Source organism: Aphelocoma coerulescens, chromosome 7 (genome assembly GCF_041296385.1).
Source record: "Aphelocoma coerulescens isolate FSJ_1873_10779 chromosome 7, UR_Acoe_1.0, whole genome shotgun sequence".
In the NCBI taxonomy this organism is placed as follows: Eukaryota; Metazoa; Chordata; class Aves; order Passeriformes; family Corvidae; genus Aphelocoma; species Aphelocoma coerulescens.
This window is the reverse complement of record NC_091021.1, coordinates 27456312-27474783: the sequence shown is the minus strand read 5'-3', so window position 1 is coordinate 27474783 and position 18472 is coordinate 27456312. Positions and strand designations below refer to the sequence as shown.

The following is an 18472-nucleotide window of genomic DNA, read 5'->3' as shown; positions in this document are numbered from 1 at the left end:
ACAGGATCCTTCTCCAGACTGACCCTGACTGCCCCTGACCACAACAAAAATGTCGCCATCCACTGGATGCTCCATAGAAAAATATAAGCCACCCAAAGCACAGTTGTTGCTCTCTGTAGTGTGTCAGCAACTGGTGTCTCCCTACCCAGGGCTGTAGGTGCTGTGCATAGCAGGGAAGGTGCTCTCCATTTCCCAACAGCCCTGAATATGACAGGGTGGGTTAGGTGGCAGAAGGCTTTGCATACCTTGCTATTTTCAGCACCCCAGGATTGTCAGAGATGCAATCCTTGCTGGAAAACACTCCTTGCTATAAACAAGTTGATGAACATAGAAGAACACAGCCATGCTTTCCCCATTTGCCACTATTCCATTGTTAATCTGCTCCTTTCCCCTCCTCCTCCACTCCGTTATTCTGCAATAGCTGTTAGTTGCTAAAGAAACTGAAGAAACAATTAAGAAGCTTTAGAAAAAGCAGATAATTTCTCACATGCAGTGCTGAGTACGCAGCAGATGTGACTCAAGAGACACACATGCTGTTTTCAGGCAAGCATTCCCAAGGGTTTAGATAAAAATAATAAGGATGAGGTGGTTCAGCAGAAATCAAGTTATTTTTAAGTGGAAGAGCTCTAGGGGGTACTAAAAGGGCTCCCTGAAAATGCCATCATCTTCTTGTGTGTGGGATCCCATAGCATTAGTAGTGTATAATTAAAACTATGAAGCCAGCAGTCAGGCTAGACAGGGATTCTGGCAGGGAAGTGGTTACAGGGGTGATGGTGAAATGGGCTGGTTGCAAAGATCAGACAATTTCTGATTTACTAGAAGTTTTCAAAGCAGAACAAATGAAATGCCTACAGGGAGATCTTCCTCCAGGAGGCAGAGGCAAGTCTCAAGGACTAGAATTTGAAGTGGATGGTTTTGGTTGCTGCAGTTCCATTCAGCCAACGCTGGGAGAAATGCTGCAATGGTCTGGAGCCACATCTCAGCTGACACAGCATGTTGCTACTTCGCTGAAATGTATGGCCCACATCCAACCCAAGAGTCCATCAGAGACACTCCTTTCCAATATCCCCCTGCTTAATCCATCCCCAGCATGTCACCATGCCCAAGGGCACAGAAGCAGCAGAGCCAGCCTTACCCTAAGCAGCTTGATGAGCCAGCTGCAGGCTTTTGCCATCTTCTGCCTGCGACGAAGACTGGACAAATTAAGAACATATTTCCATTAGCCTCATTCACCTGAAAAATAATCAGCAGCCAACTCACTTCTAAAAAGTGACCTGGCAAAGGGTCAAAAGGTGAAATCTGGTGACAAATAGACAAGCATGGACAACTAAGTTTGTGATGATCCATCATCTTGAATGCATCTTCAATACCAGGATTTTCTGTGCTCAGACACATAAATCTCAGACATTCATACTCTGCCAATACTTTAAGTCATGCCCACAAAGCATATTTGAATAGGATTCAAGCTGATGAAAAGCAAGTTGCTACTTTTAAATAAGTTTGGTGACCATGTGAATGGAGCCAATGGATTCAATCCAGCAGATGACATTCCATTGAAGACAAATTTGCCACTGCAATTCTTACTGCCAGGAAAGGTGTGAAAGAACACGTGGCCCCTCCGGGATGTACACAGCCACATTTCTGGTGCTACAGATGGCAGTTTGAACGTTTGCAGGGTTTTTGCCTTGTCTTTTCATAAGGCATATTTAGTCTTTGCTGTTTTCAGGGAGACATTTTAGATACAGTCAGCCTATGAAGAGACACATCCCACTTGAATCATTTTAAAAACACCTCTTTCTTTCAAGTCACCAACTCTTGGTGAAGGAGGGAGAAGAAAAAACATTGAGCCAAAGTCCATAAACAGGTTGTTTTTTTTTTCCTGTGTGTGTAAGATGAGCCTGGGAAAAGCAAAACAATTAATCTACCCATGAGTGGCTTTGCAGGGAAAGGTTAAGGAATAATAGAGAGGGATTTAGATTGCACCACTTTACATGCATTTATGAGGGAGAAATTCAACACCCAAATAACAAATTCAGTTCAGATTTTACTTCTTTTCTCCCTTCCCCTCCATCTCCCTCCCCCAGAAATGACATACCCTTCCATTTGTAAATTACTTTAATTTAAATACTTCCAGGTTAACAAAACATCTTAAGTTTGCTATGTCCAAAGTTACAAAACAGAAACAAAACCTCTGGACAAAGGGTAAGACAAAAAAATATAATCCAAGCCCAAATCTCCTTTCCTAAGCTGGAGTTTATGGTCTGTGAGCTGGCGGCCCTCCAGAGTCTGACACAATGTCTGGAGCACCCAGAGCAGCTGGAATTAATTTTCTTCCTCCAAATCTATGCACTTTCATATGAAGTTGTGTTTTGGCACTGCCGCCCTAGAGAGAGTTCAGTGCAAGAAATTTAAGCCTGGCCGTTGTTTCTTTGCAACCCAACACTCGCTGAGCAAACAACAAAAAGGAAGAAGAGGACAAAAAAAAATTAAGAGAAAGAAAAGCCCTTTCCCTTCCCCCACACATACACAGACGACTGTACCAAACAGGGGGGCTATTCAAGGCTGTTCAGAAATGGGTCACAAAGAGAAATGTTTGCAGATAAAACCAACACTTTTTTTTTTTAACTTCTTCCTTTTTTTTTTTTTCTTAATAAACATTATGGAGGCCCCTGGAAGGTGCTGGGGGTGTTTGAGAGTTGAGGTCCTGCTGATCCCTTCCGCCTCCCATTCACACAGCTCCCACGCTGGCCCTGATGTGCAGCTCCTCTCCGGGGGGTCCAGGCCCTTTGAGCTGCCTCCTCGAGTCTGAGCCGCCGTAGGGAGCCCGAGGGGGCCACGGGGCCCTGTGGGCATCAGCATCGAGCTGCGCTCCTCGCCTGGGCTGGCAGTGGGTCAAGAAGGGAGGAGGGAGGCGTCCAAGGCACTCCCAGGGTGTCCCGTCACAAAATCACACACTGGAGTTTATGGGAGCCCGTGGCTCTGTCCCCTCGCCATTTGGTCTTTTTCTTCTTTTTCTGGCTTTTCTCTGGGATTTGTTGCCTGTTTTGGGAGACAGAGAAGAAAGCAGGCAGGTGAGACATAAGGTTGGGTTGGATCCAGAGCCCTGGGCAGCCTGCAGAGCAGCATCTTGGTGTGCCTGTGCATATTTGCATACATATCTCCATATACCCTTCCAGCACTGCATGGCTTTCCATGCCACACAGCTGAGAACTGCCTGCATTCTTCAGGAAGGAGGAAAGAAGCCATTAAGGATTATGGCAGGGATGTACATCTTGCCAGGGCACTATGCCTCCAGTTGCCCTGGGTGAACTGCTGCCTCCTCCCCTGCCACAAGGGCTGCTCCAGGAAACAGGGATGCTCTGAGCGATGCAACATCATGTGTTACAGTGCTGCTGACACTCACTAGGGAAGAGGATGAGAGAGATATAGAGAGCACAGAGAAATACACTCTTCTGCCTTTCAGCTGGCATTGCCCTTAGCCAGCTGCACTGCTACAGACTTGGTGATGGAGGAGGGGCTAAAAAATAATAAACCAAAAACTGAGTTTGCTGCCTATGGGGCTCTGCCTTCTCCTGAAAGTTGTGAAGAGCACCTGAGCACAGAGAATGAGCTGACCCCAGAAAGATGTCCCTGGCTCTCTGAAGTCACAGCCACCAGGAACACGCAGCTGAGAGCCCTCCTGCACTGTGCCATGGAGCAGCCTCTAAAGTGTTCTGTTGAGGGCTTCTTCCTGTCCAGGAAGATGAGGCATTGCCCAAATGTCTGTTTGCAGCTGTACCCAACTGCAGCAGTCACTCTGCCAGCCCAGCAGTGCAAATCCAGCAGAATGCTTTGTAGCTCAAACACCCGATAGGCAGCCTGTAGATGCAGATTTTAGTGCAAGATAAAACATACAAACACTGGCAGTTTCAGTAGATTCAAACCTGAGAGTCTGAACAGTTCAAAACCAGCTTCTTTGTGATGTAATATGCCAGGAATTAAACCAAGTGTTCATACCAAGTAATCCAGACCAGGATGAGACATTGCTGGGGCATAAATCACTATGGCTTTAGCTGGTGTTTCTCTTACAGCCTCAGCTTCCAAATTCTTGCAACCACCTGAAAAACTCAGCTTTGACTAGTAAGACTTTTTTTTTTTTAGTGAATATGAAGGCTGGAGGCACGAAAAACATAAAACTTTAGAGCTCAAAACTAGAAAGATGAAATTCAGAAAATACTTTAAATCTGGATAAATACTAAGTAACCACAAGCTGTTCACACTGTTCTGGATCTGTTTTAGAGATCCAGAAACCATGCCCCGGGCCTGCTCAAGGCTTCTGCTGTGACAGTCCCTGTGTATGCACTGCTGCAGTATAAAAGGGACATCAGGAAATTTAAAACATCTATCGGGTGGACTCAATCACCCCACTCCTTTCTGGATTACTTCCAAACAACAGTTTCTTGCATGAAGCTAAATAAACTGGGAACCAGCCAAGTGCAAAGAGCACAAACAGTGCAACACTGAACAAGCATGCTCACCCTGAGAGCTCACAAGGGCTCTGAGGAAGCCCTTCATTTGCAAAGCACTCCCTCAATGACACAGTTATCAGGGAGATGAAATTTACATTTTATTTGAAAAAGCTCACTTGAAAACCAGAAAAACAATACTTGATGGGTGATGCTACCCCTGACTGTTGCCAGTTTGTAACATCCAAAAACCAAGTAAAGCTGCTTTGTGGCCACCAACCAGCCAGATCACACAACATCTCCCTGCTCTCTGACTTAACCCGAGTTCCAGCTCTTGTGAACATTTCTGGTGCCCTTGACATCACAGAGGGTTTCACCTGGCTGGCAAGGACTTTCACAGTAGCTACTCAGGAAACTGAGGTGTACCACTTATTTTTGAGGTTAGGGAGTGCATTTTCACGGTTTCAAATTAGAAATGCCTCATTACAATACTCTTTTCAGCCTGCCTGGAGTTGTGTTATGCAGAGAAAGCAAACAAAGTCTTTCCATCTTATTTTGGCTGTTTTCCTTTCCTGCAGAGCAGAATAGATAGTGATAAGAGCTTGCTGCAACACAAAAGTAATATCTAGCCAGCTAATGCAGAGTTACAGAACAGTTGGGAAAGAGCTTGGGACACTTCCAACTCAGTTCTCCAAAGACTTTCTGCCCCCTGCTTTTGAGACATGTGGGAAGAGTGGGCAGTACCATCTGCTTTTGATGGAGGCTGGCTTAAGGCTGTGCTAGGATATTCACAAGTACAGATATGCTGTGAATAAATGCCTTGTGGCTTAATTGCCGAGCAAGGCACTTTGACTGCATGGCAGGGAGGAGCATGATTTCAGCTCAGCACCCTCCCAAAACATGAAAAATGAGGGCCCAAAAAATCTGGCAGACAACTAGTGCCAGAAAAACAAATCTCAGAGAGAACTGAGGTTATCAGCCAAGACGCTGGGATGTGCGTGCAGCTCTTTTCCTGCAGGGGAGCCAGGGTTTGGGAAGGCAGTCCCTCCCTGCTGGCAGCCGGAGCAGGGGTTCACCCAGAGAGTGCACGTTTGCCAAAACGAGCAAAGGCAGCTCGTGCCAAAACTGGGAACAAACCTCTGCAATCTGAGGAGGAAACCTGTGGCATATCCATTAGGTCATGCAGTTTCTCATACAAAATGGCTTAATTTTTCCATTTAGTGAGCAGAAAATGTTAGAAGTCACCAACAACATTAGAATTTTGTAGAATTTTTTGCCAGTCCTTTTTAACCTCTGGCAACACAAGACCCTGAGAAGACAAAACTATGAAAACCCAAATTACTGGTCCAGAGCTTTTAATGCCAGCGTTTTAGAGCTGATCATTATAGTAGGCTTTGCACTTTTCATTGAATAACAAGATTTTCATTATGGCCACAGCTACTTCTTACTGTGCCTGGTACTGATGTCCTGCATGGGTAACTAACTGCTGGTAACATACCTAAGCAGATACAGGACTAGAAAGTTAATAAACACCAGAAATCTCCCACCCCCATGAAAACCTGTCTCCCCAGAAGTTGGCTCCTGACTCTCTGGGCCAGGACTCCTGCACGTCCCATCCACGGGCAGTAAGGAAGGGAGGAGTGTGCAGCTTACCTTATTACCCTCACGAGATCATGGAAGGCCTTGTCCACATTCAGAGGTGGGTCCTTGGCACTGGTTTCTATATAGGGAATCTGGAGGAGAGAAGTGTATCATGAAAAAGATCACTAACAGCCTATGTGTTGGGAGCAAACCAGTTTCAAAATGAAAAGCCTAAAGGCTGGGGAACTACAGGTAAACAAAATGTTGCCATGATACTGCTATCAACACCCTCACGCTTGCAGCAAGGTCAGTGAGCGCTTACAAAAGGTCTGGAACAAGCACCAGGCTAAACAGCTGCTATCGGAGCTCTGGGTTTGGGGGAGAATAATCCCAGACTTCATGTCGTCAGATGTTCTCTCCCCCTGAGCTGTGCTCACAGACATGAAAATAGCCGAAGGTTGTTGAAAGACCAGCACTTGCCAAAAATTCTTGCTTGCCACATTTTATTGGGACTACTGCATGAATATTTCATGACTACAATTCCCCTTCAGTGTAAAATGATCTTCCCCTTCAAAGTCTGACACCCAGATGGGGCCTCCTAGAGTGCTTGTCCAGCACACTGGCAGATTTATAAAACTGCCTCTGATAAGGTATTTTCATGCATGGCCTTTTCCAAAGCATGTGCATACAGATGGATACAACATGCTGTGCTGCAGTTTGGGTGCCCTGGCTCCAACAGGAACCAGCTTCCTTGGGGAGGGGGGGAGTGAACCTGCCCTGCCAAACTCCCATCGTGGTTTGCTCAGAAACCACCACACAGGTTGTCCTTTAGGCACACCAAGCTGCCAAGAGGTCTCAGGCTTGTTTGCCTTTAACCCTTCAATTCAGTTCCACCTCCTAAGGGAGTTGTTGTCTCCCTCTGGGTGTTCAGGGCTGCTGACATTTAGAGGTGATTAGTGACGCAGCATGTGATCTACACCCACCTAAGACCAATTTCTCAGGCTAAACTAACAGCATGAATAATGCAGAGCTAAGATGGTGGGCCAGATTTATATAGGCTTAACAACTCTGTTAACTTCATTATCTTTAACAAGCTCAGGCACCTGGATATACCTCCTAATGCCTGACTCTGCCTTTTCACTCCAGGAGAGTGCACTTTCTTCACTCACCCTGAACACTTCTCACCACTTTCAGACACCTTGTACTTAAGTCTTAGCGATGGCCACAGCTCTGCTACAACCTGGTGCACAGCAGAGGTTCTGGTTTCCGTGATGAATTGGCCCTACTGAAAGGGAACTGCATAGCTGCTACTTTGTAGTAGTCAAAAATGTATTTGCAAATGTTTAATTGTAAGCTTTAATTCAGCTCCTAATGAGCACAGATTTCAATCCTGAACACCTGTAAAAGGTCTTTCAATAGCCCATTAAATAATTCTGCAAACTTACGTTATGTTTTGTTGCCATTTCTCTCCCCTGTTCTCTTGTAATTTTCCGTAAGTGCATTAGATCAACTTTGTTTGCCACCAAAATCATTGGAAAAGACTCCCTGGAAAAAATCAAAACCACCACCCAATTATTAGCAGTCTACAACAAAAATTATGAGCATAAATTTCACTTTTTGATGCTGACATCATCCAACATTTTCAGCTACAGACATACCACATATGTATAAAGAAATATAAAGAAAACCCCCAGGACGTGCTACATATATGTTTACATTGTAAAAACTTGCTTGACAAGTTGCACTCATGCACACACATTCATTGTTATTTCTAGGGACTTCAGGAACTTATTGTCACCATTTTGCAATGCCTGATAATAGCTAAGCCTGAAGATCCAAATAGGTGAAGAAAGATCTACAGAATTAGCCAGAAAATCAACTGAGACATAAAGACAGATCTTGGACAGGAGACTGGGACTCTTTCGTAGCAGTTAAGGCATCTCAGTAACTGCATATCTTGGCAAGATACTGAGGGATGATGGAAGAACTGGAGTCAGTTCATTCCTGCTCATCCACTGAGAGAAACTGTGGGGAAAGAAAGATGGACTCTGGGAGCTGGTGCTTAGAGGGGCATCAAATGGTGAAGAGAATACCTGGGAGCAAAAAGATGCCCATCAGCTCTTAACCTGAGACAAACTGAAAGCCTGGCAGTGGTAGCTGGAAGGAGGCTGGAGGGAACCAGAGATTTGCTAAGCTTCCAATGCTATTACCTACCATCTCCTGTTTCTAATCCCAGAAAAAAATACCAAAACCATATCCCTCTGTAATAATACTCAGTATTTCCTTAGCTACCAGGCATGTAAGTGACTGTCTTCACCACCTGAGAAAAGATCCATCCATCCACAGCATATCCTGTGCAAAACTCTCCCCCTCTACCCCTGCAGAAAGCTCCATAGCTCCAGTGATAAACAGTGTCAAGGTTGGGAGCCATGGGAGGTTTTGGCAGTGCCACTCTCTCCTCTGGCTTCATGAAACAGAGTAATCAGCTGCTGCAGGGCCTCTTAGCCACTGCTGGGAGGGAGGAGGTCCCTTCTGATCACTGACAGTTACTGCAGTATTGTTGTCTCATATTTAACTTTAAACCCTCCTAAATGATCCCAGTGTTCTCTGCTGTAACAGAGCTGATTTTACTGGGGTAAGGAGCAGCTAGCTGTACTCATTTCTGTATAAAACACTTCCCTGGGTAACTCTGGATTTTCAAACAGCGTTTCTGGGTCATTTTTCATCGAGATGATAAGAGCTCCATCTTCCCTCTGGCACGTTGCCCCACTGCTCAGGCTGGAAAAATACCATACTGCACTCTGCATTTTAAATGAGTCTTAGAGTTATTCATTCTGATAATGTGACTGTGATTTAATGTTAATACCTGAGCATTGATATATCTTGACTCTGATCCTTCTGGAGCAAAATATTTGCTTGTCTGGATTATTTGACTGCTTTTTGGCTTGCAGCACATTGATTAGAAAGGGATTACTTTTGGATGGTATCTCATTTGCCTTGTTTACATCAGGCATAAAACTCTATGGGGACTTTGCTATTGTAAGCCATACAACTACTAGTTGGACAAAGCTGCTACAGTTGGAAATTTTACTATAATGAAAGTTGTGGAAAGAAATGGGAGGAAGGCTTTGAAAAGCCCTGCTAATGCAGCAGCCTGCAATTCTTTTGGATTTTAAGTTGCCAAAACTGCCTGCTAACCTGAAAACCAGGGTGATGCTCTGCTCCCAGCTACCTGTGGGTTTGGCAGGAGGGTTTTTTTATTCACACTGCTCCCACTGCTTCGATTTTCTGACCAAGCTCAGGTTTTGGATGAAGATTAATACTCTCCTCACGCTCGGAGTGGCGCTGAGTGGGGAAACACAAACAACCTCACCAGCCTGTTTCACTTCCTGCCTCTCACACGCTGCTGCAGTGTTTGCACGGCATATGGAGGGTAAAAGTTTCAGTCCAGAGCAGAACAGTGAACACATCTTATTTTCACCAAGTTAAATTAGATAAAATCAGCATCGGATTGGCACAGGTTACAGGAAATTCTGTCCTGTCTCCTTCAGCTTTCAGAAACAGATTTACTTTGCCCCAAGCTAAGCCAGCAGTGCTTAGACTGCTGTGATCTGAGAGGCTGACTGAGTGACTGACATTTTTCTTCATTTAAATGAAATCAAAGAGTGGTTTTTCCTTTACTTTTCACTCTTGTGGGCTATGCTTTGGATGCTTTACTGGAAGAGCTGTCAGCTGTGAACCTCACATGATACGAGTCCACCCTTCCTGTGGGGAAGTTATTCAGAGCTGTGAAAGGAAGCCAGCAACGAGGCCCAAACCCTCTGGTGACTTTTCTTGATGACTTCCATAATTAAAAGCCATTATGAACAGAAAAATTAAGTGTTTCAAAGCTGCAGACATATAAGGGCTGAATTCACACCCCACCCAGTGAGGATGGATCCGTTGCCTCTTGAACCATGGGAAGAGGGAGTTATCTTGGAGATAAACCAGCAGCTTCCCCTCACTCTGCCAGGACACATTTATTTGCCATGATTAAACTCCCAGTGCTACCTTCTACCCTGCACATGTAAGGAGAGGAGAGGCGACCTCTCTTGCTGTCTCCCCAGGCACACAGAAATGTTTTATTCTGTGCAATTGTTTGCTGCAGAGCACAGAGCATTAACTATATTACATCCCTGGTAAGAAATAGTTCCTTTCAGCATGAGTTTTTTTGCCCTTCAAGACACTTGTTGACACCCCCAAATTACGCAGGGGGTGTGTTACGAAGGTGTGTTTGGCACAAGCAAGGGAAAGGAAGATGGTGCCAGGACACACAAAGTAATTAGGGCCAAATGCTTGCTGACTCCCTGCTGGCGATCCCAAAGTGCCTGCACTGTGCACAGAGCATCCCCCCTCCTCTTCAGAGCCGAGCTGGCTACCTTCAAAGGTGTCTGATCTTCCTTTCTCACACTGCTCTGCCAGACCATTCTGGCAGAGGTTTCTCCCTTCCAGACCCATTTTCACTCCACTGTAACACTACTGACCCTTTATCCACACTGAAAGCGCTTCATGCTTATTACAAGAGGTAAACCACCACTTACTCACCACACTGAGGTCCACAAACCCTCACGTAAGGATTTGTCTCAGGACACCCAGAAGGCAGAAGTTAGGGTGAGATGTGCAACCATGCCCCCAGGGTGGTCAGCAGCATGGCAGGAGCCTGGCAGGTCGGACAGTGCCTGGCCCCGTGGCACCCACCTGTCCTTGACTCTGAGGATCAGCTGGTGGAACCGGTCCACGTGCTCGAAGCTGGCCTTGTCTGTCACTGAGTAGACGATCAGGAAACCATCTCCAGTCCTCATGTACTGCTCCCGCATTGCACTGAACTCCTCTTGGCCTGCAGTATCCAGAACTAGGACAGAAGAGACAAAGGTTTTTAGTTACTGTGAGGGACCTGTAGCTGCTGGCACCACTATGTGTCCTGGGGCCTTTCTGCCTCTGTTGGGCTTGCTTAAAGACTGTAAGATCTGATGAAATCAAGTTGGATGGACAAGGAAGTTTCTGTCCCAGACGCCACTCATCCTTGGGTGCCTAAGTTGGGAGCAGATGGAGAGGAAGATGACTATGTGGATTTCATTTTCCTTTTCCAGTACCAAATACTGACCACTGAATTTGGGGAGTTGCTCCTCTGGCAAGATACGGCTCAAAGTATTTCACAGCCCCCCAAATTTTCCCTCTCTCAGCAAACCCAAGACTGAAATATTAGGTAAAAGCCAGTTTAGATGTCAGGGATAACCAACAAAATGCATGGTGAAGCAGAGCCAGGAGACAACCCACAGTAATAGCTACAAGCATTTTCCTTTTCTCAACAGCTGGGTATTATTTCTAGACAATTTTGTGCTTTCAGAGTGAGATGGTACAGCCTTGGGGAACTCCCCGTAAATATTTAGTACCAAATGGTGTGGTGATACTAAGGAGATAACTGAAACAGATGGGAAAGCTTTAAGTGCCTTGCATATCCAATACAGTGATTATGCTTCTGTGAATAAATCCTTGCTCAAATCCCCTAAAACACCTCAGTTGTGACAGCCATCCAGATGCTGTTCCCCATTAGATTAAACTCCACTAATGGATCATAACTCACTGGATCTCCATGTATCTGCCTCACAGGGGGTCCCATCACCTGTGGAACAAGCTACCACAGCCTTCTGGGTAAACACCATATACTGATACACACATCAGAGCTACTTCCTGAGCTCCAGCTTTGTACACAGCCAGGATTTTGACTGGCAGGAGGAGGGTACAAGAGGAGTTCATCAGTTTAGGCTGTGCCAGTACAAACATGGGGTGCACTCGAAGTGCATCAGCTGCTCAGAAGTACCAGTCCTAATGCATCGTTGCACCCCAGAGGCAAATGTGGGACCTTCATGATGACTGGGAACATTTTCACATCCCAGTCGACGGGGCTGGGTAGGTTTTGCCTCTGCTGTACAGCCACAGCATAAGCATCTGCTGCCCACAAGTGATGGGGAAAGCCCAGGGCACTCATGGATGAAGACTGTGGCAGGAGCATACTGCTGACAGAGCAGCAGGGCTTGATACAGGTTTGTCTAGTCTGAATGGGGCCACAGTCCCAGCAAGGTGTTCCCTGTAGGGGTAAGTACTCAGGCTGCCCCAGTTTGCAGATGGGGCCATGATAAAAACCACTTTGCTGCATCAGCACAGGCAGGCACAGTTGGACACGCTGCACATCACAGTGCACCCCACGAGCCAGCCACACCTCCATTGCGTATCTGGAGGAGACACAGCTACCCTGGAAGAAGACATGGAGACCTTCCTTGGTGATGGCAGGTCCTTTAAGGCCTTCAGCCTCATTTGTTTCCCTGCCTGAACTGGTGTTGAATGTCTGTTTCCATGAGCTCTTAAGGTAAAAAGAGCTTCTAGGCTCTTGCAAAGACCCTGAGATTTAGGCTAATTTGCCAAGCTTGCTGGAAAGTCACCTGAGTCTCTCCACAGCCTTTTATCCTGCTCCTCCCCTTTAAATCTAGGAAACAAGGGTCTCAGCTCAAAGCCATTTAGGCTATTCTTAAGGACTGTGCAAAAAAAAAAAAGAAAAAAAGGAAATAGAAAAACAACCCAAAGAGACTGCACGTGCTGATAAATTTCTATGCCCTGGGCAGAATTGCTACTGTGGAATAAGGCCAGGACTCTGTAGCTGGTACAGAAGAGGAAATTAATCTTTCCTACCTGCCCAACCAGTATGGAGAGGCTGGGCTGCCCTCATCTGACTCCTGCAGCAGCCAGACACGGTGTCAGGGCAGGGCTGAGAGCTGACAACCAACACACAAACTCAGCTTGTGGGGGAGTGGGAGAGCTCCCCGCGGGGAGCCGAGCCCTCCTGCCCTCCCTCCCCCTGAGACAGGGCAGGTGCCCCAGCACAAGCTGTGGGCAGGAAGGTGGAGATGGATGTGCTGTATCCTGCATGTTAATTTGCTTAGGGAATTCCCCTTGCTCTGGAACATTTGCAAACCTCCCATGAAACACACAAGAAGCATCCAGCTCTGCCTTTGCACCCATCAACCCATCCCCGGCTGCTGCCCCTCCAAAGCTCTGCATCTCCTGGGAGAGGGGACAAGCCCTAGTGGGGGCTGTGGGGATACCCCACTGCATGGGGCTCTCCTACTTTGCCTGGATTTTGGCCATGGCATCACACTAAACACAGGCAGAGCTGCCGTGTCAGCAGCTGCCATTGAAAGGGAATCCACTTGCAGCATTCATAAAAAGGTGAGCAAGCCCAGGCAGCATTTAAAATGGCACTTTGAAAGTGCAAGTAGAAGACGCACAGCAGTGAAGGTTAAGGTTAATCTCAGATGGGTTATTCATACAAAGTTAAGCATCATGTAGATGGCCAGACAAAGTCCTTGTCTTAACTTTAAATGTGCTCTTCATCAAGGCAAACCCCCAGACGAACACTTGTGTGCTTTGTGAATTGTAAACAACAGAGGAGAGTGTGATCTGGACCCTTTGTAGGCAGGACAGGACCACATCCTGGAAAGCATCAGCACCAAAAAAGGGCCAGATGCAAGTGGCTTTGCTTGTGGTGTTACCTTGTGGCATAAAAGCTTCAAGAAGACTCCTACCTATAGAAATGGGAAAGTAGCAAGGAGAAGCCTTGGGAAGGGGTAACTTGGAAGGTGACTGGCTTCCCAAACCAAAAGGGATGAGGAGATTTAGCATGTTAGCCAGCATTCACCTTCTTTTAAAATTCCTGTTTCTGCAGCCAGGATGCCAGAAGACAGAAATAACCACGAGTAGAGAACTGTGAGCTGGTACACTTTAAACCAGCAGTTGCCCTACTGGCCGCACATAAATGCCAATGTGTAAACATGGCTGGACCAAAGCACAACAGGTTTCTCCTACCTCATTCTTCCCAGAACTGAAATCAGACTCATAGGCTGCACAGTGCAGTGTCAGGAACTTCCAACAGAAAACTTGATGAAGTTCTCACAAATTTGACCAAAGAAGCAAGGAGGAGGATTAATGAAAGCATTTGGGTAAAATGAAGGAGAGAGAAGCCGAGGATGATGTCTGATGTAGAAACAGACATCCAAAGAGGGCAAAGCCATTTACAGCTATCATGAGACCAGCTGGAGACTAAACTAAGAGCAATTAGGCTGTGAGAGCCCAGCAGGGAGGGCTCCTGCTTTGCAGGTAAGAGATTGCTGAGTGAAGAGATGGCCTTTTCCACTTTTCAGTGGATGTGACCCCCAGCTGCTGTGATGAACTCCTTGCTAATTGAATCCTGCCCCTTTAGAGCACTCCACACCGTTTTCCTGTGAATCCTGACGGGTTATGCAAGAGTGCAGCTGCCTAGAGAACACTTCTGAGCAGGCACAGGAGCACAGGAATACACGGGAATTCGTGGTCCAAAATAGAAGCACTTGGTGCTTCAAGGTGTATCATGTGGCAATGTCTCTGCAACCAACAGCGCTGTGAGTGCCCATCCAGAGACAAAGGCCCGTGAATCTAAACCAAGGGCAGAAGCACACTATGAACTCCAAGTCAACAATGGCATTGATTTTTCTGGAGCCTTGGCTGGATTCAGTTCAAACACAGCAGTCCCAGCCTTCAAGGAGCTCAGATCTGGTTGTGCAGGTGAGTTCTTCTCTTTTCACATCTAGGCAAAATTTCCTCCTACGTCTTTACCTTTACATTGCCAGGCAGCTGGGGGTAGAGGTCACCTCAAGAGAGTTTCTCCACTGTCCATGGCATCTAGAGGGGATAAAGATGAACTGACAGGCAGGTTAACCCATTTTCTGTCCTTCAGCCATTGGGTCTCACTGCCCTGCAGCTTGGTACCTAAGCTCATGGGAAAATTTAACTTGAATTGCCAAGTCAAACTAACGAGCCTCAGGCTGAGGAAAGCCATCTCCACAGTCTCTGTCTTCCTTCCATCAGCAGTGATGTGGGAGAGGGCACTGCTATCAGCCACTGGCTTCAGCTGAGGAATTGGTATTTGGGCACTGCACAGATGGAGTACTGGGGTCACAGCTCCTATTCTGTATCCCCACACCCAGGTCACCTTGAAGAGATATGAGGTGCCCTCGCTGTGCACAAGGCAAGGCAGATGCTTCACCGGTCACTGTGATGCTTATGCTCCTTCTCAGAAACAGCCACACTGCCCTGGCATCACAGCTTTCCTCAGCAAAAAACACATGATAGGAAGACACTGGGGCTTTTATAAGCCCTTCTTCTGTGCCCTGGCTAAATACACAGATGTTATAACATGAAAAACCAAAGTACTTGAATACTTGCCCTTTCTTTAAGCAAAAAGAAGAGAGAGGTCTTCAGGAGAAAGGCTTCCACATCAATAAACAGAATAAAGATGCAAACCCTTAAAGGAGCTCTTTCTCTAACAAAGGGCAAGTATTCAAAGCCCTGTGTTTTCCATGTTGCAACATCAAAATTTTCCTGGCAGGAAAAATATCCCCACAACCCAAGACAAAACCTCCTCTTTCATGGTTGCAAAATCCCAGCAATTAAGGGAAGGGAAATACTGTATACACAAATAAAAGAATGAAAGTACAAATTTAACTTGAATTTTAATGCTCTCATTGAAGCTACTGAAAGTCTAAATTAGCAGAAAAAAAAGGAGAAAGCGAGCCACAAACCAACCCTTCTGACTGCAAGTCTGAAGTGACCATTGATCTCCTTCTGGCCTCATGGCCGAGTTGATCCCAAGTTTCCTGAGAAAAGCAGACAGTGTGCCCAGGGATGACTAGGAGCAAGAACCCTCAACAAAAAGGGGTGCATAAGATAGACAGGTGGGAAGGGCAGAGAGAGCATGGGGGAAGGAAAGGAGCTTGGTGTGACTGCTTAGGGGTGCACACCAGGCTGTGCAGGTCCAGCCCCGCACAAGGACACCCAGGGATTGGGAGGAGGTCTTGGGAAGAGAACTAGAAGAGAAACTGAAGCTCAGGAGCAGAGAGGTAACTTCTAGGCTGTGAGAGTTTCATCAAAATCATACCAGGGAAAGGAAAGGGAAGAGAAGGGAGACCACAGCTTCCTTTCATCTAACACAATTCCTTGTTTGGCCAGTACCAACTGGCACAGCCGTACAGACAGCTAAGAGTTCAGCCCAACTCCCCAATAAGCCCAAGCCATGTGCTTGTGGTCATCTCTTCATCTCCCTTTGCTTGCCACTTTTTAATCTCTGTGTGGTGTATGAGCCATAAGGAATTCTGAACCATTGGGAGTTTTCTGCCATATTAAAATATTCCACTTTTGGTTTTATGCCGAGATTAGTAATTCCAGACTGGCGTTTTGCAGCCACACCAAAAGAAATCCTCTGCTACTTGCTAAGTTAGCCTGCACACAGAAAGGAGTGTGCAAAATTAATCATAGCAACGCAACTGGAGCAGGAGCTAATCAAGGCAGATTAACCCTGGCCTCCACTTAATTCTGACCTCATGTGTCTGTACAGCACCTGCGTGTGAGTGCATTTCACCAAGCACATCACTGTGCTGATTTCAGCATGACCAGCAGGGAATAAACCAAGATAACATATGCAGAGAAAATTGGAGGCTTATCCTAAAGCCTCATTAGAGTGGCAGCAACCAAAAAATGGGATAGCCACAAATTGCCTGTGCATCTTTGATTCAGGTTAAGTGCTCTCTTCCACTCTACAACACTTGTCCTCCAAACACAGCATCCATGCTCTTCTAAAGCTGGCATAAGGTCAACAATAAAGTGGTTTTGTGTAGTGTTGGACTTGAACACAACAAATGCAGGTCCCACAATCTTTTCAGAGGCAGAGAGCTATCACAGACAACGCTTCGGTGATAAAAACAGACAGAAATGTGCCCAAGCCAAAAAACAAACAGGTAAAAGAAGATTTTGAAGGCAGGTTTTGCTCTAAAATGTAAAATGTGAAATAAAACCCTATTCCATTTCAGTCTACTTTCAGTGAGAGATTTCAGCAAAGGAAAAAAATGCAAGTCAAACATTTTATCATGCTGCCAGTTAGTGCTGTTGAATAAATGTGGGTGGAGGTCTTCATGGAGGGAAGCCAAATGCTTTATGCAAGCTGGCTCGAAGAAGGGTTTTTTTACAACATAATGCTGGTGCAGTTACAAAATGCTTGAAATGCTTTGTACAGAACTGCTCAGGCAACAGCCTGGAAAAAGGTGGGCTGTTTCCCTTTTTTTTTGAAGTTGTTGGATGTCTATGTATTCGGCTTTTTTAAAATAATCACTGTTTCTAAAAACTTCAAAACTTATAGAGCCCCTCGTGCTATATCCTCACTTGGTTGTTCATGTTCCAAAACTAGTTCCTATTTTGGGTGTGGGCAGCTGCTTCTTCCCACCAAGCACTGCATGAAACGCCAGCTTGCAAAGGCTTGGGTCATAAAGAACAACTGAAAAGTCTAGGATTTATCATGATGCATCTTTACCCTTCCTATCATGTTTGTCCCTAATTTTATACCACAAGTGATTCATGTAACCACAACAAGAGCAGTTGTCCCAGTGTATGGTGACCTCTGAGACTGGCCCAGATCTAAAGCCTATGACAGAGAGCTGAGGCAAACCACATGTGTTAGTCAGTCTTGGTGCCCTGTTTCTGCTGGGCAGAGGGAAAAGGGTCACATCCTTTTTCAAGCAAGAACTCTGCCCTTCTTCCAAAATTCTGATTGTTCAAAATCTCAAGTGGTAGGAAAGAGAAGCAGCTGCAGTTTCACTTCTCTGGCTTCACTGTGAAGCATCTGTGGGCACACAAACCCTGGAAGTCAGGGATTCCCAACATGCCATTCAAGGCCACAGCTGAATTCAGTTCAGCCCAAGTACAGCCACTAGGCTGCATCTGAGCAAAAGAAAGGCTTTTTCATTAAAAGAAAGGGTTAAGCTCCTGCTTGTTGGAAAACAATTTCTTTCACCACTGCCACTTAGATTAGGTTTGGTTGGTTTTTGTATTATTGTAGTTTTTTATTGTTTTATTTTTTTTGTCTAAACAAAAATTCCAAATATTCAGTGAAAGATGCCTTTTCTACTTTTCAATAATTTGCAAAACCCAGGCTATTTCAGCCAAAATCAACATGTACAGCTGGTACTGTTATATCAGAACATGGGGCATACCAGTGAAGATAAAGGTTGCTCATTTTAGAGGGCTGCATTCTGGACTAAAAATAATGAATTTAATTTACAGCAGGATTGTGTTTTTCTTTTATACAGGACTGGAATTTTAAAAATAAGGGTGCATGTATACATTATGTGATGATTAATTGGGAGCAGATATCTCTGATGCAGATGACAAGAAGAGACATTTCAGCACCAATTTCACAAATACTCCCTCATATCAACTATTAACATATTCAAATGAACAAATGTTGGCAAGATTAACTTGTTTTATTGTTTGCTGTTTTTGGTTTTTAATACTGAATAAAAGCTGTTCTTTTAAGGACTTCATGATCA

The 18472-nt window shown here is 45.6% G+C and overlaps 1 protein-coding gene across 4 annotated transcripts in view; it reads right to left on the bottom strand.

The window, feature by feature from the left end:
- Nucleotides 1-1847: 1847 nt before the first annotated feature.
- The window catches only part of MRAS (muscle RAS oncogene homolog), an 85939-nt gene continuing 69314 nt past the window's right edge, over nucleotides 1848-18472 (bottom strand). For all 4 annotated transcript variants that reach the window (XM_069020997.1, XM_069020996.1, XM_069020994.1 and 1 more), the window contains 4 exons: nucleotides 10764-10917; nucleotides 7472-7571; nucleotides 6099-6178; nucleotides 1848-3039 (listed from right to left, as the gene is read on the bottom strand). In XM_069020997.1, coding sequence (XP_068877098.1) covers nucleotides 2940-3039; nucleotides 6099-6178; nucleotides 7472-7571; nucleotides 10764-10917 — 434 coding nt within the window. In that variant the 3' untranslated portion in view covers nucleotides 1848-2939. The remainder of the gene's footprint in view (nucleotides 3040-6098; nucleotides 6179-7471; nucleotides 7572-10763; nucleotides 10918-18472) is intronic.